The sequence below is a fragment of the Oreochromis aureus genome, linkage group 4, assembly GCF_013358895.1.
Source record: "Oreochromis aureus strain Israel breed Guangdong linkage group 4, ZZ_aureus, whole genome shotgun sequence".
Taxonomy (NCBI): domain Eukaryota; kingdom Metazoa; phylum Chordata; class Actinopteri; order Cichliformes; family Cichlidae; genus Oreochromis; species Oreochromis aureus.
This window is the reverse complement of record NC_052945.1, coordinates 10029077-10056568: the sequence shown is the minus strand read 5'-3', so window position 1 is coordinate 10056568 and position 27492 is coordinate 10029077. Positions and strand designations below refer to the sequence as shown.

The 27492-nt window shown below is 41.5% G+C and overlaps 1 protein-coding gene and 1 non-coding gene across 2 annotated transcripts; one reads left to right on the top strand and one right to left on the bottom strand.

Annotated features, from left to right (window-relative positions):
- Window positions 1–14154: 14154 nt before the first annotated feature.
- lfng (LFNG O-fucosylpeptide 3-beta-N-acetylglucosaminyltransferase) lies at window positions 14155–21671 on the bottom strand. Its single transcript, XM_031729937.2, has 8 exons — window positions 21142–21671; window positions 17334–17382; window positions 17010–17112; window positions 16777–16930; window positions 16597–16682; window positions 16043–16208; window positions 15861–15946; window positions 14155–15775 (listed from the first exon to the last, which is right to left on the bottom strand). Exons 1-8 carry the CDS (start codon window positions 21550–21552, stop codon window positions 15709–15711), a joined length of 1122 nt encoding a protein of 373 aa, XP_031585797.1. The 5' UTR covers window positions 21553–21671; the 3' UTR covers window positions 14155–15708.
- Window positions 21672–26326: 4655 nt separating this feature from the next.
- On the top strand, window positions 26327–26398 carry trnac-gca. The gene has a single exon. It is a non-coding gene; the product is annotated as a tRNA-Cys (tRNA).
- The last annotated feature ends 1094 nt before the right edge of the window (window positions 26399–27492 follow it).

Here is a 27492-nt window from a genome sequence, read left to right as displayed (position 1 = left end):
GTGCAATAGGTCATTGCACTTCTTTGTGCTGTTGAGACTGAAAATCCCTCCTGACATCCAGTAGGTAGCAGCAAAACTTCACTGTAGTTCTTAGAGACAACTGTTCAAATGCTCAAATATTTAATCAGCCAGTTACATGGCAGCGACTCAATGCACGCAGATACGGTCAAGACAATCTGCTGAAGTACAAACCAAGCTTCAGAATGGGGAAGAAAGGTGACTTAAGAGACTGTTGCATGGTTGTTGGTGCCGGGCGGGCCGGTCTAATAATCTTATAGGTTAAAGTACAAGATTTTCTCACACGACCATCTCTAACGTTTACAGAGAATAGTTTGAAACTGAGAAAATATCCAGTGAACAGCAGTTCTCCAAATTCCTTGTTGATGCCAGAGGTCAGAGAAGCAAAGTCAGACTACTTAAAGCTGATAGGAAGGCAACAGTAACTTATTACAACTAAGGTTGAGAGTGCAACTGAGGTATGCATTCTCTGAACACTCAACATATGTCACCTTGAAGCAGAAGATTACAGCAGCAGAGGATCACACCAGGTAGGAAACTGAGCCTACAATTTGCACAAGCTCACCAAACTTGAACAATAATAGACTGGAAAATGTTGCTGGTCTGATGAGTCTTTATTTCTTCTGTGACATTTGGATGGCAGGTTCAGAATTTGGAGTAAACCTTTCGGTCTGTGCCCCTAAGCCTATGGAAGAGCTGACCACTCCAGCTCCATTTAGCTGACTCTGTAGTCTCCTGCTACTTTTGTTATGTTTTAATGTGGGGTTTTTTTTTATGTTTTAATTCTTGAACAGTGTTTTGTGACTTTTATGTCTGTGAAAAGCACTATAAAAGTCAACTTTTACTTATTTACAAAGTTCAAATCATTGCAAATGGATTTCTTGAAAATGACAATAAGTTCGATGGACCAACAGTCACCAGATCCCGATCCAATAGAGCACCTTTAGAATATGGTGGAATAGAAGTTTGACATTATGGATGTGGAGCCAACCAATCCACAGCAAATGTGTGATGTCATCATGTCAATATGGTCTAAAGTGTTCGAGGAATGTTTCCAGCACCTTGCTGAATCTATACCGTGATGAATGAAGTTAGTTTTGAAGGAAGAAGGGAGTCCAACAAGCAAAGCGTTCCCTAATAAAGTGGCTGATGAGAGCATGCATCTAAATTGATGCTGTTTAGAAATTATGTTTTTTGATCACTTTGGTCTGTTGTTTATGTTTTTTTGGTAATTCTCTTTAACCACCAAGTGCTCTCCGACGTCACTACATTTAATGTAAACATACAGCACAAACAAAACAGGATATGAGTCGTGACGCTTGACTATTTAAAACAGCTAAGTTTCTCAGAAATAAAATGCTAAGGTGATACTTTCATTTTCAGCCCCCACAGGCTGCTGTTTTCAGAGACAGAGCTCTAAAATTACAGTAGGCTGCTGGTGAACATCGTGCAGCGTTTAGCAGCTAAAATGGCGGGAATCCTTTACGGTCACTGATGCAAAAATGACTGAAAATGTTGAAAATGTTTCAGGCTTTTTAAAATTTGCTGATAAATCAGTTGGTTTAAGAGCTTTTTGGACCCTGAGGGGACATTCGTGAGAGTTCAAACTCCAGAAATTCATTTAAAAATGTGCTCCTCAAACTTCAAGTCTTCAAATCGACTGAAGTCAGCATTGAAGAGGAAGTGTCCTACTCAAAGAAATCTTTGGCAGGCAGAGTCAAACTCATGCAAACGTGGATTCACCTCTGTTTACACCACTTTGTTATGAGCTGTTGCGTCTGTGGATGCCAAAGAGAAAGTCTTCATAGCAATGACTGAATACTGATCTGATGCTGTCTCCTGCATGTAGCGCATGTAGTATAGATAAAGCTATAAAGTTTAAATTTACCAAGCCAATTATCAAAACTGTTAATAGTTCCATGAACCATTGAGCAAGGCATATTACATGGTAGATACTATTGGAAATGCTTCGAAAAAGCATAAACATCACAAATAGAGTGGAAATCATCCAGAACAAATACAGTTTTTAACAAGGCTGTAAACATGTTTATTTCTGCTGCTAAGTTGTTGTAATTTGACACTTTAATTACTTTGGAGACAAACAAGATAAAATTTAAATCTTCACACTTTAGATATTTTGGTAATGCCATTTTTTTATTTGATCATTTTATGGTCATTGTTATGGGTAATATGTTATAACAGTCTGATTCCCTCACTAACTCTCCTAAAAATCATCAATTCAGTTCAGTTCAATTCAACAGTATTTACATACAAATGAGCTGAACTGAATTAAAGGGGAAAAAAACAACAATCCCTTATGAGGAAGCACTTGGTGACAGTGGTGAGGAAAAACTCCCTTTGAAAAGGAAGAAATCTTCAGCAAAAACAGGCCCAGGGAGGGGCATCTGCCTCTGGATTGGGTGTTTTTTTTTTTGGCCTTCCTTTCTTGTTTTTCTTGCAGATTCTCCTGGAGTGTCTCATTTTGGGCCTGAGAATGACCTGGTTGGAAAATGTTGGACTCAGCTGTTGTTTTTCTCTTGTCTCCTGCAGAGACTGCAAAGCCTGCCGCAGTACAATCTTCTTTTCTTCATTTTTGATGTTTGTGTTCTCCTGGTTTTGCTTCTCTATGATTTCCAGGTAGAAAGTTTTAGTCTTTTCCAGTTCTTGTTTTAAGTTTTGTGCCTTCAAATAATTTTTTTCACTAAGGGTCTCACTGGTGCAGAGTTTGACTCTGAGCTCTGCGATCTCACAGCTGACTTCCTGTTCTCTGCGTTTTGCATCTTTCTCTTCAAGATTTTTGAAGAGCTGATCGCAGAGTCAATTTCATCCTGCTGTTTCTTACATTGGATCTCCAACTCAGCTTTTCTTCTGCATTTTCTCTACTCTACTTTAGCTGCAGGCGAATCCAGTCATTCTGGGTTTTGATCTTGGTACCTTTGTGGTTTACAGCTACCAATTTGTAGTGATTTGTTTGCTGCCCGTGCGGATACACCTTCAGTTGGAATCTCAGCACAGGAATCTCATCTCTTATATTACGTGGAGGTCTGCCATCATTGGGTAGAAAGTGAGCATTGGGCCAATGTTGCAAAGGCCAAGGGTTTGTGTTTTGTTGCATACTTTTCACGTTCCTCATCTTTATTCTAAAAGCTCACTGTAAGTCTGAAAGGGAAGGTTTACTAGATAGTAGTGAGACGTGCTATGAAGTACAGTTTGGAGATGGTAGCACTGATAAAAAGACAAGAGGTCAACCTGAAGATGCAAGAATGAAGAAGAAGATGATGATAATTCACATTTTTCTGGTTCCCATTATAAATCTAAATTTCCAGTTATTTCAGTTATTGTAGTGGAATACATATGAGCAGGTTTGCCTCCGCTGAGGAGTTTACAAAAATAATATTAAAAGGAATTGGCAGGAGAAATTTGTATTAATATTTTAAAAAGCCTGAGAGGGGTTTCCAGTTGCCTCGTAAGTTACGGTGTAGATTTCCCTCAAAGCATAATTCAAGCATAAAGGCATCTGTTTCTTCAGCTAAAAAGGGGGTGGCATGTCCAGCTAACATGCAAAAATTACATGTGCCAACATTTAGAATGAAATGTAGGGGAGAAAATGTGAAGATATTCACATTTACTCTCTCGGAGGTTTGGGGGGTCATTGTTGCTTTCCTTTTGCAGAAGAGAGTCTGATTTTTGCTCAGGTTTAGTTCTGTCGCTATGCAGTAACATACGACAGTGTGGATGTAGTTCAATATGAGCTGAGGAGAATAGGCAGCCTTGTGTTTGTGACATCTCTGGGCAGACAGCAGGCAAGAGGTCAGTGTCAGCACCGGGCCACTAGTCTGGTTTTGTCAACTTCCTTCATGCCGCCAACCAGCTGCTGTTACCCTGTTTGATACTGCAACTGATCATTCAAGAACAGACAAACAGACTTTTGTATTTTAAAAATACCCCTTTTTATCTTAAAACTGCCTATTTTATTTTAATTCTTTAACTATGTGTCACATTTGTCTATCAAAAATGTGTCTCCTGAGTTTAGCCTACTAAAAGACAGTTGTAATATTCAGATTCACTTTTTCCCCGAATGATAAATGCCAAGGTTACATCATCTCCCGGGCTCCTGCTGTTTTTTGTGCGGGCTGAGCAGTAAACAAACAAAGCACGATGGAGGCAGGGAGGTTTTCACAGCCCGTCTAACACAGAGACGCAATTGAAATTTCACACAGCCTCACTGTCGAGGAAATTGAATTACACTGCTTGTTGCTGGACTGGAGGAATGCATTACTAATGCTTTGAGGTGACGAGCTGAATGGAGAAGGGGAAGGAGGGGGGAGCAGTTGGGGAGAGTGAGACTGCACCCTCTGACCCCCCCAAAACACTCAGACAGACACTTCCTGAGTCTGGTTGGGCTCTCTTCCAGATGGTCGGACCATGGCTTTCCTTCTTCTCTGCCTTCTCAGTGCCAAGCAGCTGCATGACTGACGGCCAGGAGACACACAAGAGAGTTAAGCCTCACAAGGCAATTAAGACCTCCATTTAAAAGTGCACCAGTGTAATCAGCCTAAACCTCAGGGCTGATATTGCCCCTCTGAAATCTTTCTGGTGCATCTGCATTTGGAAAAAAAAATAAGAGGATAAGCAATTTTAGCAAAAAAGAGAAACAGAAAATGAATTCTTTGCTGACAGGTGTTTTCCAAAACATGTCATAATTATTTAGACTTTATTTGAATTTATTTTTTCTTGACTTTCTGGAAGCATTGAGTTTCCATTTGGCAAGTGAAGTTACACACAAAATACCTCTATCAGGGTCAAGTCGGGCTCCGTCTGTCAGCTTTAAATGTTGACCGCCATTCGCTCTCTTACATACACCATAAAAAAAGAAGATCCACCCTCTTTCAATTCAAAGGTTTTATGTATCGAGACATAATTTTTAAAAATGCAATGGTTACAAAGTTTCTTAAGTTCATTGAGGCTTGCAGGCATTAATTTATGCACAGATTTCTTAAGACCCTGCTAGCATTGTGGTACATTGAGGTCTGGCCAACGCAACACTTTGATTCTTTTCATTTTCATCCATTCTGTTATACATTTGCTGTTGTGCTTGGGATCCTTGTCCTGTTGCATGAGCCTGTTTGAGCCAAGCTTACCTTGCATACTTTGGTATACCAAAAAGTTCATGATCGACTCAGGTGCCCCGCTCCCATGGCTGCAATAATCACTGCTACATCTCATTGTCTGACAGTATGATTTGTTTGAGCTGTTGTGCTGTGTTTGGTGTTCTGTAAATGTAGTGCTGTGCATTATGGACAAACATCTCCACTTTGTTCTTGTTGCTCCAAACGCTGTGATTCCAGAAGTCTCGTTGTTTAATTAGAAGCTACAAGTCAAGTTTCTAATCATATTGTCATTAACTTTAATATCTAACATGATATCTGATGCCTGTAGGGGTTTTGGGGTCTTTTTTTGCAGATTCTCTGAGCATTGCACTCTGACCCTCAGGAGAAATTTGTGGGACATCCACTCCTGGTAAGATCAGCAAATGTCTTGAATGTATTCCACTTGTGACAAAACTGGATGAAACTGATTATTTGATTATCTACTGGCTCCTACTTACCCCCTTAATGTCTTTGTAAACAGTAAGTATGTACTTACTGGGCTTTTTTAAAACTCATTTTAAGGCCTGCAAAGGAGCAGATGATTATTTTTATTATTATTATACATCCTTTTACGCAAGGTTTTTAACTCAGAATAGCTACTTTTATTCAAAGTAATGCAATAAGAGCAGTGAGAGTGAAGCAGGAATAAAAAAATATGTGTGCTGAGTAACTAAATGAGCAGCAACTGCTTACTAAGCTCAGTAAAATAAATGCCTCCTCACGTTTGTATAACCGCTATACAGTCATGTCACTTTTGTGGGTTGTTTTCTGTGGTAGACTCAAGGAATGAATCTCAAGGAAGCTGACTTTTTGTGATGAAAGACACTCATCGGAGTAGAAAGTTGAAAAATGTTGTTGGTATATTTGAATATTTGAAAAATACACACAACGGGTTTAATGATCATCAATGTCGATATGTAGGCTAATAAAAATATAACAGTAGAAGCTGCTTTCAGAGCGACTGCGAAATCTTTTCAGAAGGTTTGAGAGATGATTAATGGAAGACTAAAGTTCCACACACTTTTTTCTTAGTGAAATCACTTTTATTTTACAATTAGATGCCATCAATTATGCTGCCTTTGTGGTCACAAACCTAAAAGATGATGGTGTTATTTTAAAATGTGTTGTACATCCTAAGATTATCATAGCTTTTGTATTTAAACAACAGCTGTTAGTGGCATAAAATGGAAAAGTTCCATGTAATTATGAATGGTTCTCACACTTTGTCATTTCTCATTTCTCATCTTGACATCACAGTATAGCTGAGGCAAACTCTACACGTGAGCACCTCCATGTCCTGTCACTGCTTTGTTGCTCAGCAGGAGTGGAGGAAACCGGGCGCCTGGCTTGTCCCTTTTGTGGCAAAGCTCTGAGGGAGGCTGCTGCGTCCTGAGAGTCAGCACTCACATCGTTCACACCTCACCTCCTCCTTTGTGCACATCACCCCAAGCAGTCAGTGGGAGCACGTACCCAAAGAAAGATTTATGGAGCAGGCCATTTATCCGTGTCCTTGCTTTTCCCCCCCTTTTTTTCTGAGCCCTGCTCACTGAGATGCTTCACGACTTTCTCAAAGTTTCCTTCCTGTTCTTCTGTGTGAAGAATTTGTCATGATCCAGTGGTTCACCACCAACTCCAAAGAAAAAGCCCACATAAGACATTTAACCACATGATCTCATCTCACAGCCAGGATATTAAAGTTTTCTTATTACCAAGGTTACGACAAACATTCGAAAACACCGTCTAAATGAGGAGAGAGTCACAGTTTTTGCATTCAGACACATCTAAAAGGTCTTTTAGTGGCTTTGGTAAAATATTATGAGCACAATATAAAACCTTTGGTTGCTTGGTGAGAGTATTCCACCAGCTGTCCTCCACATAAAAGTCTGGTGCATATCAAACCAAATATATCCTTAACAGTTGGTTACCAGCATGTTGCATTGTTATGTGGAGATGAGTTATCAGTGCCTGAGGTCATACACCACCGTTTGCACCCTCATTTGCATGTATGCAAAACCTGTTTAACCTTTCATGCAAATGACCTTCAAACAATAAATTTACATGGCAGTACCAAATAATTAAAAACCCAGCTCGCCCGTGATAGACTCAAAACCTGTCCAGGGCTTACTCTGCCTTTCGCCCTCTGACAGCTGGGATAGGCTCCAGCCTCCCTGCGACCCTGAACTGGACAAATGGTTGAGACAATCAATGTGTAGATGGATGGATTAAATCTTAGACTTAGAAATGTAACGTTAGCCATGTTATTTTAATGCAGAGTTACTGAAATCAATCTTTTAAGCCTTGTATATACACGTTGGGACACTGTGTAAAATGTAAATTTAAAGACAATGAGTGGTACTAAAAAAGAAACAGGAGGAAGAACATTTTAGAGTAAACTGACAACAGGTCAGTAACATAACATGGAAATCATGCATGGGTTTAGGAACACTTCCAGAAAGTTTACCGTGCCATCCAGAAATGCATGTTTAAGCTAAAGAGCAAACTTCTCTGGGCCAAAGCTCATTTAAAACGGAATGAGACAAAGTGGGAAGCTTTTCTGCGGTCAGACGAATGAAAGTTTCAGATTCATTTTGGAAAACATGGACACCGCATCCTCTGGGCTAAAAAGGAGCGAGACCACCATGCTTGTTAACGGGACTCAGTTCAAAAGCCTGCATTTCTGATGGGATTGGGGTGCGTTAGTGCCTATGGAATTGGAAGCTTGGACATCTGGAAAGTCAGTGCTAAAAGGTATATACATATTTAATTTTCCTGATGTTTATGAACTGTTGCTTAAAAAAAGAAAAAGATGCTAAATAGTGGTAAATCAAATTCAAAACAACAATGTTTTTCTTGATAAGATAATAAAATATGGTATATGCAAATCCTCACATTCTGTTTTTATTTCCATTTTTCTAAAAATTCCAACATTTTGGGAATTTGGGTTGTAACTCCAGTATTTTTTTAGATGTTATTATTTTATCCATGTTTGTAAAGCCGACAACTCCTGGTCAGCCGTGCAGCCTAATGAGAAAATGAGCATGGCACTTACAAACCATCTATGCTCTGTTGAACATTTCCAAAACATCATTACACTGACGCAGTTTTCTTGTTTGGGGGAGCTGTCATATTCTCCTTGCTATGTGTTACCCAAGGCATATACAAAGTGATGGGTTTTAACCTCGTCATTTTGTATTTTCAATCTTATTAAAGTCAGTCTTTCTAACACTTTTAGTACTTTAAAAATCGTCATGTTGGAAAAATTTGACCTTTTTCTCCTACAAGCAGCACAGTAACATGGAGAATATACTCAATTTAATTGCTCACTATGACTGTTTTCCTTTCTGTCTAACTTTTATAAACTATTTACAGCATCTCATGCGGGATAATCTAACTGTATTGATTACTGCATGTCAAACACTTTAGCTGCTTCAATAAAGGATCAGAAACTAAATCCTGCACAAACAACCAGGGGGCCACAAGCCAGTGTACTCCTAGTGCTGGTCCCAAGCCCAGAATAATGGGGAGGAGGGTTGTATCAGATCTTAGCCAAATCAAATATGAAGAAACGAGCATTCCATATCGGATCGGTTGATACCTGAGCCTAACAATGAGCAGCACTGGTGCTGGTGTTGATCAGCAGGCTCCCATTGGAAACTGTTCTATTGTTGGATGGAGTTTGGACTGTGACTTTTATAGGCGAGAGCTGGCTGATATGATGAAGACCGGGAATGTAGATGTAAAAATTATATGTACAGGAGACCAGGATGAAGAGACGCAAGGCTATGAGCATCCAAACTGTTGTCAGAGTGACACCTCAGGTTGAGTGGATTAGACATGTATAGAGGAGGGAGAGTGGACACAGTAGAAAAAGGATGCTGAAGATTTAGCTGCTGAGTAAGAGCACCACAGAGGAGGTTTATGGATGTAGAGAAGAAGCACATGCAGAGAGTTGGTGTGACAGAAGAGAATAAAACAGAGGCACTATGGTGACCTCTAAAGGAAACAAATGAAAGAAGAAGATGGTAGAAAGCAGTAGAGTACAGTAGAGTATAAAGCCCAGATACTGATGACAAAATTCCAAATAAAACAAAGAAATATAATTACAATTTTGTAAAAATGTCAATGCTTAAATTAAACAAGATTTCTGTTGGGAATCAATCAGGACAATTATTTGACTTTTTTAAACATGAGAGCTGAGATAAATACATTTCTCTACAAGCTGGTTTTCCTCAACATTCCTCAAGCCCTCCACTCAAGTGCTGCTTAGTAAGTTCAAGTCGTTCCATTGCCAGGATATGTGATACCTGGATTATAGAAAACTCCCAACTTGGATGGCCTATAGAGCACATGCAGAGCAGGATTAAGTTCTGTGCCAGTTGTTGTGAGATCTCTCCGCGGGCCCTGTCCCGCCGCTCCTAATCCTGCAGACAATGCAGGCTGTTAATTGGAGACTGACTGATATAGCAGAGGAGAGTCATGAAGACAATGTGCGAGTGGCCTGCGTCGCTGTAATCCTCTACACTCTGAGGAATGTCCCTCTGTGGCAAGCATCCATACCTCACCAGATCTACTCCCAGCACCCCTTTTCCATACACACACAAGGGGTTTTCCATTCTACTCACAGTTGCAGTGTTGTTAATGAGTGAAACGCAAGGAAGGGAGCACCTTTGCAGAGTTGTGAAATTTCACATTTTCCGCTCAAAACGCTGATAGGAGGTGTAAAAAAACACACGGGGGTGTTTGTGTTTTAAACAGACAGCAATACAGACTTTTAACAGGCTAATTCAAGTGTTTCCGTCATTCCAACCAAAGCACTTTTAAGACCTGTGACACCTTTAGATCTGAAAGATATGACATCTCTTCACCAAAAACCCAATCTAAATACTAATGTGTATTAAACATATTGATACTCAGAAAGATGTCACCTTAATTAACATAAACTATCAATGTTGTCACACAATGAAAAATACTAGAAAGATCCCCAGGCTTTAGTTAACTTCACATTTCTTTTATTCCTATTTTAGATATTTTGTGTCTCTTAAGTCATTTTGAATTTTCTTATATTTCTCTTTGCGGCTTCTTTTTAAGTCTTTCTGGTTGTTTTGCGTCAGCTTGTCCCGATTCTTGCTTTGTCGCTGTTGTTATTGTCTCTGTGGTTGTTTTGAAAGTCTTCATGGTCACAGTTTCGATCATTGTGTGGTTCCAATGTGTGTCGTTGTGGTTGAGTTTTTGCCTCTTTGTGCTGATCTGTGTGTTTTGTGTGACTTTGTGGCAGTTTTGTGGGTTGTAAGTAATTTAATGTCTGTTTATTTTTTCTCCTGTGATGATTTTGCATTGCTTTAATTGTTTAGGCTCTTTGCGGTTGAGTGTTTGACATTTAGCATTTCACCTCATACTGAGGTTCTGACCCTGGCTCCATACCTGGTAGGGTAGGGTAAACACTGTGGATGGCCATCTAAATACCAGGTAGACTAGTTCTTTATCATTTTGAACTGAGTGAAAACCTTTCCCGGTAGTCATAAAACACTTAAAACCGCTCTCAGTCAGTCTGTTGGGTCATTACATGGGTGACAGACAAGACTCTCTCTGTTTTTGTATTCAGTTTCTCCCTGGGGTGAAAACATGTGGGTGGGCAGAGAAGCTGCATTTCTCCTAAACCATGACTCAAACTGAGACAAACTCAAGTCATGTTGGCTTTTTTTTATGTTTTGTCAACAGAACGCGACAGACATTTTGGATACTGGATTCTTTATCAGTGAACAAACCCAGAGAAACAGCCCCCCGGTAACATTTCACCACAGTTCACCGACGGGCAGGTGCTCCACCTGAGGCGCCTGTTTGCAGTTCGTGTAATCTTTCACCTGTCACCGCATCCTACATATGCAAAACACTTGAAATCATTCCACCTCTGTCAACCAGTCATTCTAAACTTTCCATCAAGATTTCCTAAGAGCCTTTCAGTGACATGCAAATGACCTGATTCGGTTTTTACTAGACTAATTACTCAGGTAGTAAGCACACTCTTTTCACGTTTTGAAAAAACAAAAGTGTTTGTAGCTGTTAAATATTGCAGTTTCTCAGAGTCTGGTTGCAGCTACATTTTGTGTCCAACATGCTCTCTTCTTTAACAAAGCTCTGTTCAATCAGTCTCCCTGTGTGAGGGTGAAAACTTGGCCTAAGCTCTGGGTGGAAATTGAAATGCTAATAGCATACACTTAAAGCCTCAGCCTGGCTGTGTTATCCTGCATTTGCTTGCTGGTGACAGATATAATTAGAATAGCAAGGAAGGCAAATATTGGAAAACCACCAAAAGAAAAATATGTAACAGTGATAATTGTTTCAGAGCTGCTCAGAGATCTGAATTACACGTAACCTCCAGGAATTGGTGTTTTCCAATCCTCTCTTGGCAAATTTGTAAAAGCATCCAAACTTTTTGTTTTACTTACTTGTACTTTTAATGATTTACAACTGGGAAAACTGTGTAAAACTGCGACCGACTCTGAGTTTTCCTCCGCGGTTAAAAAGATTAAAGACAGATTAAACCAAGATTCTAATGATTTGTTGTTTATATAAAAACCTTTCCCTCTTGCAGGAAAAGATCAAACTGCTGCTGATCCAATTACTGTTTGCACATTCACAGTTTAATAATACAAGAGTTTTGCACTTAAGCCACATGTTCTTTTTTCCCATGGGTGCAGTGCCAGGGAACAGATCTTTCTCTTCCTCTTAGCAAGACGAAGAAGCAGAACAACCGTCAGAATAAATGTCTACGAATCAAAGTGCCTCGATTGCTCTCTTTAGTTATATGTGTGAAACCCCTGTGCAGATTAATTGGAAATGTTTTGTGAGTTAAAACAGAAGAGAAGTGGGGAAATTTAGGCTGCGGAGGACTCGTGCTGTGTTTGAACATGAGCTTTAGACACATGAAAGACTCAAGCTTTTCCCACTATACATCCATGGAAGACAAAGCTGTGATTATGGTTTGTGGTGAGGATGTTTGCTGTGAGTGATTTGTCTCCCATGCAAGGCTTTGGTGATGGATCTTCAGTTCAGTGTCTCCCAGAGTTCAGCCGGGATGTGCTTCGTTTCAAGTAAACTGTTTATTTTAGGATAAAAAAAAAGTTTTTAAAAAAGAAAAGTTGTTTTAATTAATATTTTATTCTTCACAGTGCAGAAAATAATTTCTGCCTTCTTTTAAAAGTTCCTGTGTTAGTAGTAATTTGGGGGGTTTTTTGTTCCTTTGACATGTTAAATCCCTTGTGGGAAGACACTGAATTGCCGTCCGTCATAACAAGTGGTGGAAAATAAAAACTAAATAAAAATAGCAACACTTCAGTGTAAAAAGAGTCCATTACAGACAAAGCTGATAGTGTTGATACATAACAACATTAATGTATATTTCACAGGGCGGAAAGTGTTACCCACCAGCAATTGGTTTATTTTGAGCCCAACATGAAAAAGTCCACTCCTGCACATTTAATCTATCCACAGGTCATATCACATCTTGTTATAGCAGCACACAAAAACATATCATTTCCCTTAAATGACAACTCTTCTGGTCTACCTGTCATAACAGTGAATCTAACAGCCTCCTTCACTGATGAATAAACATATAAACTGACACAACAATCAAGAATTTGTCATGTGTGCGGTTTTAAATTTCTTTGGACTCTTTTTTTCATATTAACCAGGGTGGCTGTAGCACAGAAGGTAGAGCGGGTTGTCGAAAGGTCAGTGGTTTAATATCTGGCACTTCTAGTCTGTGTATCAAAGTATCCTTGGGCAAAATACTGAACCCTAAGTTGCCCATGATGAATCCATCAGAGTGTGTGAATGAGGCTTGTGGAAAGAAAGCACACTGAGTGTTCAAATGGAATAGAAAATCATTCTATGAGTGCTTTAATTACGTGGTTTCTGTTTGGTCTTGTTGTTCTCTTAGATTTGATGATGGTTAGGCTCCGATTCCTGTTTTCATTATCATTCCTGTGATAACTGGAATGACTGAGCATTGGTTATTCTTGGATTTATAGAATTTAGTGTTAGTTTTGTTTTATTTTTGCTGTTATTTGTGTTTCATTTAGTGCGTGGGACGCTCCTGTGTCTAGTTTGCACATTCTCCTCATGCCTGTGTCGATTCTCACTTGGTACTCTGGCGTCTTCCCACAGTCTAAGAACATGTGGTTTTAGGTTAGTTGGTGAATCTAAATTATTTGTAGATGCCAATGGTTGTCTTTATGTATGGCAGCCAGTCTAAGGACCCTTCCTCTTACCCTATAACAGCACGGATAAGTGCAGGGAGGGCTGGGAAAACCTGGACCGATCTAAGCATGTTTACACCCAGGCCTCCGGCTACTTCTTTCATCATAGTAATATCTGTTGAATATTGGATTATGAAAAGCCATCTCAGAATGTAGGGGGGATGTTTATCCCGAGTGTAACCACTACAATTCATGCTGAAAGGGTCATTTTCTTTCATTGTGAAGTCATGTGTACTACAGCATCAAATCCACACATAGGAATTAAAAGTAAGCCTCGGCTATAAAGTAAAACTGAAATACTCATATAGACCAGTCTTTAGCATAGTCACAGGTCTTTAACCTGCCAGGCTGTTTGTACAAAGTCTGTTTGATATCTAAATGCAGCAACGTGAAAATCATCATCATCATCCTGTGTCTTGCAGATTCTACTAAAGCTGCTTCCACACCTAAATCAAACTATTTCCTGTACTGACATGTCATCCGAAACAGGCTGTCTTTTGTTGTCTGCTACTCCCGAGAAAGGACAACTGGAAAAAAAACCCAAACAAAAAACTTGAATCTCCCAGTGTCGTCCAGAGTTCACGAGTGACAGTTTTGTTACAAGATTTAATGTGTGATTTAAGTTCAAGTGTCCATAAAGCACCAAGTACTACAAATAGGATTAATGTGAGCATTAAGTGTAACATCTTAAGCTTGCAAGACAGTCAAATAAAAACATTACCCAAAAATGGAAAGTTTCTCAGTGGTTATGCACTTTTATTCAGAGTTTTAGGTCCCACCGTGGGTCCCATGGTAGTTAACACCAGGATCAGCTCATAATCCCTGAGAAGCCAGTTATTGGGAATGAACTGGTCAAACCCTCCAGATACTGGAGAATAAAACACCACAGTCATTTAGCACAGTTTAAAGCAGTCCAAAAAAAATACAGGTCATTAAAAGTGTATGTAAACCACAAAGGGGGAAATTACATTCTAAGCATAGACAATCCCTACTCATTTAAACAAAGGCACAGTACACAATACTGTAATCAAGATGTATAGCGTAACCCAATATGGGTGAGAAATGACACAGAGGGAACACAGACACCTCCATGAGGAAACGCTGATGTCGCTTTCACCTCGCAGGCCTCAACAATAACCAGCTGATGTTATGTGTAAATAAGGAACATTCATATTGACAACAACACAGAGGCTCAACAGTCTTTTGTGCAAACTATTATAGACTGTGGCTCAGTTTACCCATGTGGTTCTCCTTTTCTGTGCTACTGATTCAAACTGCTCTTGCTTTTCTTCTTCGAATGGGAATCATCCAAACTAAAAAGACAGTAATTCTGCTCTGTTGTACCTTTCAGAGGTGAGGAGCAAACATCAGCTCATTTGAAACACAGCTGTGCAATATTTAAAAAAAAAAAAGACTTGTCAAAGCAAAGCAAAGCAAAGGTGACTATAACCCCAAAGCAAAATCTCTACCACTCATTACTTTTCCTTGATTGTAACTAATGCAAGGAGTGTTATTAAATACATCAAAAGGAGCAAATGTTGAGATTTTGAGGGGTTATTTTTTTGTTAGTTTGGCTACAAATCTGAAGTATATCATTAGAGGACGTAAACTAGGTAAGTTCATGAAATAAAAACAAAACTATGAGGAAGGGAAAAGTGCTTTGTCCTGATACACATCAGATTGGATCGCCAAAGGATGCGTTTGGAAATCTGCCAACTGCCAGCTCAGGTTATGGGGAATATAACACTGTTAACTTAAAAGCACAACAACATCTTCATATTAGAGCAAATGTCCGGAGTCATTTGATGCAAAAGAAATACACAAAAAAAGCCAATTAAATGAGAAAAAAAAAGCCCAAAGCCTACAAACATAGACTTGAAGGGCTCTGCATTTTAAAAAGCAAAAAAAAAGGTGTTAATGTAAAGCTGGCAAAAGGCTCGAATATAAGACAATACATTCTATGAGAATAGCAGATACATTTACAAGCAACATGTACATCACAAAGCTCAACTGATTGCCTGCAAAGCTTAACGATGAAAGCTACTTCCTGCTGAGCTGAAGTCCTCCGACCGTATCCCATAATACGGGATGAGGTTCTGGCTCCAGAGAGGAAGGAAGAGTCCCGAGGCGGGCCGCACAGCAGCCCAGTAAAACTATTGAAGACCATGCACCACTGCAGCAAGAATACAGCAGCTACATGGTCTAATACCAAACACTGGTCTCCACGAGCCTTTCAGATACCGAGGCAAGACGGAGACGAGGATGAGAAAGGAGCGGTCGCCCTAATAGGGAACCTGGGGAGGACACCACGGGGTGTCTGGGTACAGGAGACAGTGCACAGACTTGAACCTGGAAGACAAGAAAAAGATTTAGATTTGTGTTGAAAATGTACTTAAATTAATACGTCTTATAATGAAGTAGAACAGCCCCTCACCTTGATGGATCCTCCTCTACTGGAAACGCCCCTTTCAAATTGATGATATTGCTCTTGTTTTCAAACATCCCATAACTTAGAGTGATCTGAAAAAAAAAAAAAGAAGAGCAAAAACATTAACATCACATTCACTCGGATTTGTCCTTTTCTCGGGGATGCAGCATGTCCTATAAGCCTCTCACCTGCTTGTGAATCTCAGATCTGGACACCTGTTGCAGGTTTTCCAGGTGGGAGTGGAACAGGTTGCTGCGGGTCAGAGGGACCCCCAGAACCGACTCGATGATGTAGCCGATGGTGCAGTCGTCCGGAAGACGGATCTTCTCCGCTGTGTTCATGAAGTGACCGCCACTGAAAAATAAGAAGTCCCCTGGTCAGTGCCAGTGTACTCTGCTCTACTGTACTAACCCTTTATACTGACAGTAAGTCACTTTGAAATTGTAACACGCCTCTGAAACACCTAAAGCCTTGCACCTACTGCCTTGTAATGGCAGTTCTAGAGTCTCTCGGTGTTGCAAGCTGGTTACAGATCCAAGTAAAGACACGCCCAAGGTTGGCATTGTCATGTGGGTGGGGATTTGGAGCGCTACTTCTTGCCTTTATTTTTATTGGGCTTTAGCTTAGAAATTTACTATTCCAAATATAGTAATCCTTTGGATCGACTATTGAGGACGTTTGGGGGGTTTTTTGCCTGCAAGGCAAATGCAATCTTAGTGCAGTATAATTATAAATATCTTACCTGGCCCATGGGCTCATCTTCAGCGCCAGACCCCGACTCACACAGAAACCTGCTCCTCCTGTAGCAAACCAGAAATTCACTGGTTTCTATAAAAGGAGAACGAAAAGGTTATTAATGCTACCATCTGGCAAGGCACCATTGAAATATATACTGCGATATCAACAACGATCTTCAGCATACCATCTTATTGTCGCCCAGCCTCTCTGTGGCCTCTATTGGCCGGTCCAGACTGGGTTTGCCGAGGTACATGTCCTGGGTGTGGGGGTACTGGGACAGGTGCTTCACCAGGGCCCGAACATTCACGTAATTGTCATCATCTACGTGACAGAACCACCTGCGAAACAGAAAAGTTATTAGATCCAGAGACATTCCCGGCTAATGCACAAGTGAGCGTTTTCTAAAGCGATGCTTACTTTTTCCCCAACTCGATGAACTTGTCATATTCCACCGCCATCTTGCAAGACAGAGCTTGTCGGCTGTGTGCCGCAGAGCAGTTGGTGTTAATTGCGTGACTCCCTGTGGCGGTCATGAAAGAAACAGAGTTATAGTTTAAAACATAAGGCATGGCATCATCAAAGAAGCATCTGTGTATTTCAAAGTCATCTTTCACAGAGGCAAGAAGCTCAGAGCTAAATTTTTATGGCATTTAAAATGGGATTCAGTTTCTCATTGATGGCGCCTTTCTCAAACAAAATGCATCTTTGTTGGCAACTTGAAAGCTCCCTCATAAAACTTACCAATTTTCTTCTTCAGCTCATCATCTTCTCCATCTGTGAAGATGTACGTCTGTAAACAAACAAGGGAAATCACAGATAAGGAGACTTGGCCTTCAGAGCCACAAAATTACAGCTACTCTGGCTGATCATGTGAAGTGGTCACACGGTCATATGCAACAGTGTGTTCAAAGTCTCTCTCCGTCACATCCAGCTGGTGTGATTAGCATCAATCAGCGTTGCTTTTATGCAGTGGAAAACGCATTGAGTTAAACAGCCTCCTGCTCTAATAAAGGCCTTTTGTCCTGCGTTTTACTCTCACCATGGCAACTATGCAGCCGCCCCGAAGCATCCCAGACAAACAACAAAGGAGGAGGCAGACTGTCCGCCTCCCACACACACACCCCGTTCGTGTATCACATCCCGTGGCTGAGCCTCGTCGCTCTGCTGGACCTGCTGCCGAGCTTCAAAATGATTAATGCTGATAAAAACAGCAGCATAAAAAAAAATGTCTGTCTCTTTGTCTTCGCAGCTGTGTGACTGACAGATTCAAAAACGTTAGAAGAATTAAAACCACCAGACTGCAGGCGCTTGTTAAATGTAGCAATTAGTCATAAAAGGAGTGAAGAACAAAGGGCACCTTACAGGAACACACTTAAAAGAAGCGGGAAGAGATTAGACTTCTCTTTATGACAACTCACACAGAGCAGGTGCGAGCTGCTGAATAGTGGTGATGAAAAGGCGGCCGGCCCCAGGCTTTGTAACCGCCAGTGGTCTGTTTACTCTTCACCTCAGGTGAGGCAGCACCTGCCGAACACCACGCTACCCTATCTACGCCACGTGTCTCTACATGCCAGGTCACGCTCCCTTAACCCTCACTAACAGATAGAGCTCTAATGCCTGCACGTTCACCACCATCGCCCTGCTGCTGAGCAACTGCAATCTGTGATGTGCATCTATAAGCAGGCCGCTGACTTTACTTGAATTAAATGAAACATCGGTTGCTCCAGTTTAGTTTTTGTTTTTCCCCCAACACAAAGCGAGGCTGCTCAAGCAGTTTGTGGAACAAATTCTGAGCAGATGTTGCTCAACGCTGAAGCCATGAGCCTGTATTTGTTTAGGGAACAGTGGTGGTTTCACTGGTGAAGGGATCAGAGGCTGGCGCTGTTTGCTTTAAAGCTCGTTCAATAGACAGCCTAATCACTGAGGCAGCTGCCAGAGCTGCCTGGGTACTGACAGAAAGAGGAGGAGGGTGGATGGAGGAGCGGTGGTGGATTCTCACTGCTGATTAGTAAATCGAAAACCGTGTGTGGCCATTCACCCCCTTTTCACCCCCTGTTGTCTCCCCCCCCCCACACACAGCCAGAGCCTCTTGAATAGAACAATGCTGTGAGTTTTCATGCTGGGTAAAGTCTCCACTGGGTAAACGCTGAAAGCGTTTGCCAGCATTTGCATACAGCTGCAGGAGTTAACTAAAGAGAAATCTCCCGGTGAAGTTTTTTCCTTAGTCATTGTTCCTTCACTGAAAACTTAAAAGAGCTACTTTCATGGAATACTAATTCAAACAAAAAGAATGCGCGAGAGAGAAAAGAGATGGTCCTGTGTGGAGCAGAGATAAGAGGCGAGAGGGCAAGGGGTGAGGAGAAGAGCGGCGCTGCGCTCCTGATCACAGGAAGGTCTGGCACGGCCCTGTCTGAGCTGAACGTGGTGCCTGGCTGGCTGCCTCCAGCTCCACAGGAAGGAAGGGCACTGGGCTCCCTTCTTTTCCATCATCCACCTCCACCCTGATTCCTTCCCCTTTCTGTCCCAGCTTTTCAAAGCATTTCAGCACTTTTTGTGCAGACTAATAATTTGGCAGACATCAAACAGGATTAGAATTGTTTCATCAGGGATGCAGTAAAAGATAAGTTGATGGCATAAAACGCATGCATTTGTTGATTACCAAATCAGAAGTTGCAGATTAACAGCAGGATTTCCTCCTGAATGACATCCACCCACTTTCTGACAGCTTGTATTTTATTTCTTTACACTGAAGCCATTTGATTAATTGAACTGCAGCTCCAAGTAGGTTTTTTTTTTCTAAATGGTAAAAGATCTCATTGTTGGACTGCTGGCTAATTATCAGACTCTTAGGAGAGGAATGCATGGCACACCACCGTGAAGATGTCAGTGCCAGCTGTCCAGACACTAGAAATAATTTTACACACTGGGGGAAAAAAACGCTCATATGTGCCAGATTTCCAAATGAACTCCGGAAAGAGAGAAAGTAAAGAGGATGGTTAGGAATTAAACTTTAAACATAAAGTCCCAGCTACTGAGTGGTTTTTTTTCCAAAAGCATTTATTAGCTATGGCGGGTAACAATGTGCATAAAGACCCAAACAAGCTGGATTTACAAAAGTGTTATTTATGCTATGTATGCGCTCAAAGATTAAGAAGGCCACAAGCACTATTGTGTCAACAAACCTATCACGGAGATAATCTACCTTCCCTGTTCTCACAGAAACACCACCAGATCACATACTGAGCAGATGTGAGAAGCAAGCAAGCAAGTGTAAAAGCCTGCAAAAACCATACTTGCTTATACAGAAATAATACTTTTTGTCCCCTGTGTCTGACGCTCCAACATTGATGCAAACTCCACAGATGTCCATCAGCTGAGCGTGAGAATCAAATCTGATCACAGAGGATGGCCATATGTACATGGTGGGAACTCGGAACATCATATGGCTGGCATTAAGGCCTTCCATTGTGCTGTCTCCCCTGACCACCTGGCACCCCTTCTCCAGGAACTCCTTCATGCATTGTGGTGCTCAGTCTGTCCTTTTTGTCCAAGCAGCCACCTACCAGCTGCCTGCCTGTCAGCCCTGCTGTTAATTCTGTTTTAAATGGGTTAACTAACATCATCCACTGCAGTAATTGCAAACAATTAGCAGAAGCTGTTCCCATGTAAGCAGCTGCTGCAGATCATGGTTTGATCTACTCCATCTAATCATTACTCCTTTTCACACAGTGATTGTGACAGTCTATTATTATTTGAAACCCTGGCATCAAAAGCGCATGTGAGGTGTAGGATAAAATCACTTTGACTAGCTACTGTTTCCTCAGCCTTGTCTTTGTGCACCCTCTAAAGGAGCTTGGTTTTCAAGGATACATTTTCATACTCAGCGTGCTCCTTCCCAGCATAAGCAAGCCTATAGATGCACCCTTTTGTCCCAGGCATCCCCTAAACGAAGCCCCCATGTTCCCATCCCTCCACTAAGCTTGACCCAGACTCAGCTCCCACGTTCCCATGGAGAGAGGGGAGACAAGGGGCTGGGAAAGCTTTTCTTCCCCCTTCAGAAAGAAGCTTTGTTAGCCCTGGAAGGGGGACAGCGTTGGAGTCGGTGGCTGTGAAGCATCCATTGCACCGGGGGCATTCACAGGGACACCTCAAAAGAGGGGGGATAATAGAGAGAGGGGAGAGAGGGGGGTTGAGAAAAGGGGAGAAGAGGGAGTTCTGAAACTGCTCCCTCCGTTCTCAGGGACATCACTCAGGGGAAAATAAAACGTGACAGAGCAGAGGGAATTCAGCATGGTGAACAGGGGTGGTGTGGCCGTTTCAGTATGTCATCTGGTGACAAGGGGAACAATACAGCACCGTAAACAGCGATCAAACATCATCATCACCTGCATGCGTACACTGACTTATTGTTACAACTATGCAGCGCGGGCTCAGCAACAATGACATCATCTACAAAGTAAGTCACTAAAATCTTTAACTTTCTGATTATGCACGCGCAGTGTTTTGATAACGAGCTGAAAATGTTCCATGCTACACTTTTCCCATTTACCTGTTGCACGTTTCTGGAGATCCAGGTCTCCAGAAGCAGACTCAGCCGGGACTGGTGGAACTTCTTGGTGGTCTTCACTGCGATGAAGATGTCATCCGCGCTGATGTTCTCAGCTGGAGGGGGGTCAGCGAACGAGCGTGCGGGCTTCTCCACCTCCCTCCGTCCCCGGGTCAGTTTGGTGAAGTACGCCGAGAATCCTTTCTTATCCCGTGCGCTCCCGGGCGGTGCGCTCTCCCCTTCCCCCAGCGTGGCATCTTGGAGCAGAGCGCGCGTACCGATGTCCTGTTCGCTCGTCACCTCGCTCACCTGCACCCGGTGATGCTGCACAGCAACCAGGAGCAGCAGCAGCAGGCAGAGACATGCTGTGCAGGCTACTGAGATTGCAGTCTTCTTTCCATTATTTTTCAACATGATTAAACCTAAATACGACTAAAATCTATGAAGCGCCTAAACGAACTCCCAATCCAAAGTCCATATGGTAATTTTTTTTCTCAATAAAACGCAAAAGGACAAACATCAATTCCGTTAGGGTGCATAGCTGTATAATACAGGAGCGAGCGTTTACGAGAGAAATATATAAGCTTCGACGCTTGGCCACGCCTCGTGGGAGGTCCGTGAATCCAGTGTTCAGCCAGTGATGCGGCAACGGGGCGTGCGTGAGTGCAGCTTGTCCTTTCACAGATCATGAAAGTGAACGTTTGACCCAAGTAAAACAAAAATTGCAGCTGGTCACGAAGAAAGGTGTGTTTCAGAGACTGCACCTGGAGAAAAAGTGCATCATCCCCACAATGCTGTGACTCATCGGGTAATAAAAGGATTCTGTTCACCACACTGAAATCACGCTTATTCCCCCCCCCCCCATTTAAATTTCTTTCTTTTTCAAAGTGAAGCTATTTGAATTCGCCTGAGTGTGAGCCGGGTGTTCACCAGACAAACAGGCTCCATTGTTCTCCACTGACCTTGAGAGGCCACTAAACAGTTGGTCATTCCTGAACACTTCTTATTCAAATTTTGGCTCTCGCAATGGAGTGCTGGGATGCTGACCAAAAGAGATTCATTTAGACCAACATTCAGCTGGTGGAGTCTCAATAACCCGCAGCAACCGTCAGGTTTAGGCAGCCTGATCAATCACATGGGTGTATTATTATCACTGTGTTATCCCAAGATGATCAACAGTATCCAAATTAGGATGAAAAACTGCACAGACCATAATGATTTCAATACCAACGAACTAACAGTGTCCCAAAGACTAGGTGTATCAGGGGCATCAGGAAAAGATCAACAGTCACACTCGTCCAAGTCTGAAGTCTGTGTTCCTGTTTGACTCTTTTATGTCTTTACAGCAGTTGCAGTTCAAGAAATGAAATCAGTCTTTTTTAAGAATATGCACAAGAACAGCATATTCTCCGCTGCAGGTGTTTCATTCTGTCTAATTCTTAGACACGCAAGACAGAAGTTACTGCTCCGCTCTGTTGCTCCAGACAAGGCTCTTTGTCCACCTTTTAACAGTGAGCACAGAAAGGCGTCTAAAAGAAAGCATGAGAAACCAGACAGAAGGGGCTGTCTCTGTGGCCTTCATTCTTCTTCAGTCAAACGCCTCTTTCTGCTGGGTTTGCATGGATTTCTTCCTAGCAAGGAAACTGTATTTTGGCTCTTTAGATTTGTGAAACAATGTCAGCTGTTATAATGGCAAGTCAAAACTCTCTCCAGTCTTAGAAGCCTCTGCTCCCTTTCCCGCCTCCCTCTCGGTTCACTTGATTTCAGCCATTTGAAACGCTTTCAGATGCCTTTCCTCTACCTCCTCTTTGACCTCTCCATCTAACATTACTGCTGAATAGCAGCGGTATTAAACCTAGTTTCTTCAGACGAGGCCACTTCCTCACCGCAGTGACCACAAACCCACAAATAAACACACAGTGTGCTTGATTTTTCCCTTTGAAGGCATCAGTCTGTCAGGGGATCTGAGCCCAGATGATAAAATTAAAGGGTTGCTATTTATAGCTCTTCTATTTCCAAAGGAGGCTGCATGTGAAACACATACAGCAGGTAAAGAATCCCAGGATGAAGTGGGACAGCGTGATCACCCAAGCCCAGAACTGTCTAGACAGCATCACACTAATTATCACATAATATTCACCAAATCCACAAAAACCTGAATACATACTCTGCTCTGTCGGCTATAAGACAACATGGAAGACATTAGCTCAAGGCAAGATTTTCTTTCCATTTGTTTCCATTTGTTTAACATTCCCGAGGATGGCTCCATGAATGCTGCTGCTTTTTGAAGCCTTTGTTTATTAGTGAATATTTCAGTTCCAGTCTTCCGTGGTATATGGCATGTTGCTTCAGTACCAAGTCTGAAGTCACTTTCACACAGTGTCAGCAGACCAGGTCAGGGCATTGTTTGAAGTTGCCCTTTTTTCATATACAGTCTACTTTGAATGAAATCTCATTACTGGCAACACTCCATTTAGTTTCAGCAAGAGAGCTGCATGGACAGAGCTTGCAGGAGGGAGCATGCATAAAGCACGCTGTCTAGAGCTGTGTTTAAACAAGAACTCTGGAACATGTTACGAGAATCAGACTGGAACAGTGCTCAAAGTTTTCTCTTTTGACACATGCAGGAGGTAGAACACAGGACAACCGCTCTCTAGCTGTGAATACGCCAAATTATTGTTACCCAGGCACAACTGGAAATCACTCTATAGGGCTACTAGGTAGGCAGCTGATTGAAGACCATCCAACAGTGTGAAAAGAACTATTTAATGTTCCTTAAAATGGGCTTAATAATCAGAGCTCAACATTTAATAAATGTTTCTGTGAGTTTTGCATTTATGAGAAACACATAAATCCTATTACTTAGGATTAATAAGTAGACAAATGTTTGATAAATTGATTCTAAGACTCTTTTGAGTCTAGACTATTTTGTTCTAAACTGATTTAAAAATAATTGTTTGGCTAATTTCCTAAGGTATACATGAGTTATTACAACTGCGTTTCACTTGTCATTCATTTTTGCAGATTTAGTTGCAGTTACTAATATAATTTCTGACTTTATTATAAATGCTAAAAAGGGCAACATGAAGTATAAACTTGTCAAGTTTGATTACTTTCATTTAACTTGCTGAACTGATCAAATGACTGTAAAGAAACAAGCATATAACCAGTATGCAGTGCATGTTTCAGATATAGCACACTGTTCAATTTTATAAAAACACTAACCACAGTGGAGGGTGGTACTGGGTACCACTGAATCTATAAAAAAGTACAAATGGAATAACACCACACTGAGATGGGAGCTGAGTGGTGGGATCAGTCTACAGTTCTGTTTATTTTCCCACCGTGGACACACTATCTCTGATGGGATTACAGGTCACACCAGAAGTGAGAGCCAGGGGACCGGCCGTCCGCCTCAGATCTCGGTTTCAGTTTCCCTCCTCATGCTGCATTAGCGGAAACTCTCCAAAGACCGCGACTGAGAATGCTTCAGCTGCTTTGAGACGAGTAAATATGACCCATTTTTATTGATCTACACACAGAATTCCCAAAAGTCTGGAAGTAGTTCCTTCAGGTGAGCACAATGGAACAACAAAACAGATTATATTTTAAGATAAAGTTCAGATAAAACACGTAAATATTCCCATCATGCATATTTTTTTTCATACTGTATTAGTGTGGAGATATTCAGATAGTTTACTTGAAGAAATATTGCACTTGTATGTACATTTTAGATTTGGTTGGTTTCTTTTCATGAAATATCTATACTATCCATCCAAACTGTTTGCTATACACTTCTCTGTTTTCACAATCGCATGTTTGTCTCTAAATTGTACAAAACCACCTGTTGCTACTGGAAACAAGACACAACAGCGATACTTCAGGTGTGTCTTTTCACAAAGATCTCAGTAAACTCAAGAGACCACTAAAAGCTGATGAACTATATAACAGGTGAATTATTTCCACATCACAATGCATATTGTAAGAAGTAAGTTGGTGAATGTATAGCCCAGAAAAGCTTGTGTTTAGCAACAATACAGCGTTATTACATTCTTTTAGATTGTAGTCAGATACCTTCGCATCAGAGCGACTCATATCCTGTTAATTGTTTGATGCATTCCTTCCTTCTTATTCCAATATGAGAACTACTCCAAATGGGTTTTGCCTAATCCATCTTTTCAATCGCAAAGCTTTCTATGTTTGCTTGCCATCACGTTGAGTAGGCTTAACTTTTGATTTTTTGAAGAGGGAATCAGTAGCAATAAAGTTCTTTCTTAGATAAATGTAAAGAAAAAAACCCAAAGCAGTCTGAGCCAAGAGAATTTTTTCCTGAAGAGGAGAAAAACATAACTCTGCAGGTCCAATGAAAACAGGAAACTCACTGCTGGTAGCTGATTTTAAAGTTCCCCACACACCCCCGTCATATTTGTTCCCTTCACACTCTCCTCTTTAGTACTACAGCTATTTGCATAACTGTTCAGACCTGACAGTCACCCCCTGCTTCTGCCCTACTTCCAGTCTGTCAGCCTAATGCTTCCCAGCACTCTGTCTTTGTGGCAGCTCTTGTTGTTCCGGGAGCATCAAATGATCAACATATTAAACTGGGAGGACTCTTGTCTATTCTGGTCTGGTCTTCTGCCTCACAAATGAGGCCCCGGACTTAAATGCATCTAGTGGGTTGGCCCCAATTATGGATATCGGCTGGGGGCTGTCATGGTTTCCTACTTGTTGTTTCACCAGTGTTACGGGGGGGCTTTATGTTGTGGAACACCGAGAGTTGGAGAGATATGATCTCTGTGTGTATTGTGGTGGAAGAATAGGGCTGTGGGATCTGATACTGTGGAAATGACAGGGCAGTCTGATGTGTCAGACTCTCACGGGACGGCAGACACAGTGGAGAGAGACTCTGGTGGGAAAGTGCTGAGGTTTCACTCCAAGAGTGTTGTGTGGGTGTCATATGTATTGTGTCATTTGTCTTTTCTTTTTTTCTCTTTTTCAGAAGATCAGGGTGACTTGTGGATTTAGATGCTCACAGCCTCAGTGAAAAGGTTACAGTTTAAAATGTGAACCAAGTGGAACAATGTTAAGTTAAAAAAAGACTGTCAGTTTCCCACAGACTGCAATCGGATGAAGCGTTCTACTTCGTGATTTTTCATTGTCATTTTGTCATAGTTGCTGTCTCTTGTACGGGGGTATAGCTCAGTGGTAGAGCAATTGACTGCAGATCAAAAGGTCTCTGGTTCAAATCCAAATGCCTCCTTCCTCTTAAGTATAAAAGACTCACTGCACAGGACAGTATTTGACAAATGGTGTTTGGTTGAAAAGGGATTTCAAGACCTCACTAGGTGGACAAGTTCATGTTATTGAGCATCTTAAAAAAACAGGAGGTTAAACTCCTGAGTTTTAAAACTAGATCTCCCAGAGAAAACCCACCGAAGAATGTACAGACTGCTTAGGATTCTCTTGCTGTGAGGCAACAGCGCTAACCACAGAGCCGCTCTAAACCATTGATGCCAGCTGACAGAGGAGTGGTGCACCAATACATTATTAACATCTGAATCCAGCTTGTATGAAAGACTTTTATGATTCCCTCTTTCCGGTGGCTTTGTGACCAAATAAAAACTCCCTTTTGATCTCACACTTGCAGAAGCTCCTGTCATTCGATCTGTTAACCAAACCTCTGCTACCTCTTTTTCCAGGCCTTTGGATTTTGTGGAGACGACCTCCAGGCTGAAAGGAAACTACCACTGAACAGTTGTCATTGGGGAAACCTTAATATCTCTAAGATGTCCTGATCCCCTGAGCTTTTTTCACAATATTCTTCTCTGATACCACAATACCTCACACGGCGCAGCGGCAGATGCTTGGTCATCTAGCATTATTCTACATCTGTTGCTGTTTATGACTTTTAATGAATGTTTACTCTGCAGCCGAAAGTCTATTAACAGCTAGAAAGAATAAACACCCTGCTTTCAATTTCACAGTCTACAAGGAATCAGTCTTTTACATGTTGTTTTAAAGACTCGTGAGGATTTTCATTCATGTTTTTGTAATGCAGAGCAGCAAAGTTCAGGCTTTTTGTTTACTGGGAGTGAACTCTACAGGGAGGAGGGTGATATACAGCAACATGAGGGACTGGGCAAATTAAGGAGCCATGACAATGAAAAGCAGATGTGACTGCTGGGCAGTGAAATGACTTCGCTGCCATGTGAAAACATTAGACAGTGCAGCAAATACCAGTTAATTGTTGAAGACACTTGCACCAGTAGCTGGTTGAAATCATCTAATTTAATGCATGTAGGTGACTTTTTTTTCTCTGCATATCTCAGCCTCACAAACTTTGTTTTTATGACC

Bases quoted from the DNA above. Each gene is read 5' to 3' on its own strand.
- lfng (XM_031729937.2), bottom strand. From the start codon at position 21,552: ATGTTGAAAAATAATGGAAAGAAGACTGCAATCTCAGTAGCCTGCACA. The intron at 17,383-21,141 runs GTAAATGGGAAA...GTTTGTTTACAG, and splicing joins TCTCCAGAAACGTGCAACAG to ACGTACATCTTCACAGATGG. The intron at 17,113-17,333 runs GTAAGTTTTATG...TGACCGCCACAG, and splicing joins TGAGCTGAAGAAGAAAATTG to GGAGTCACGCAATTAACACC.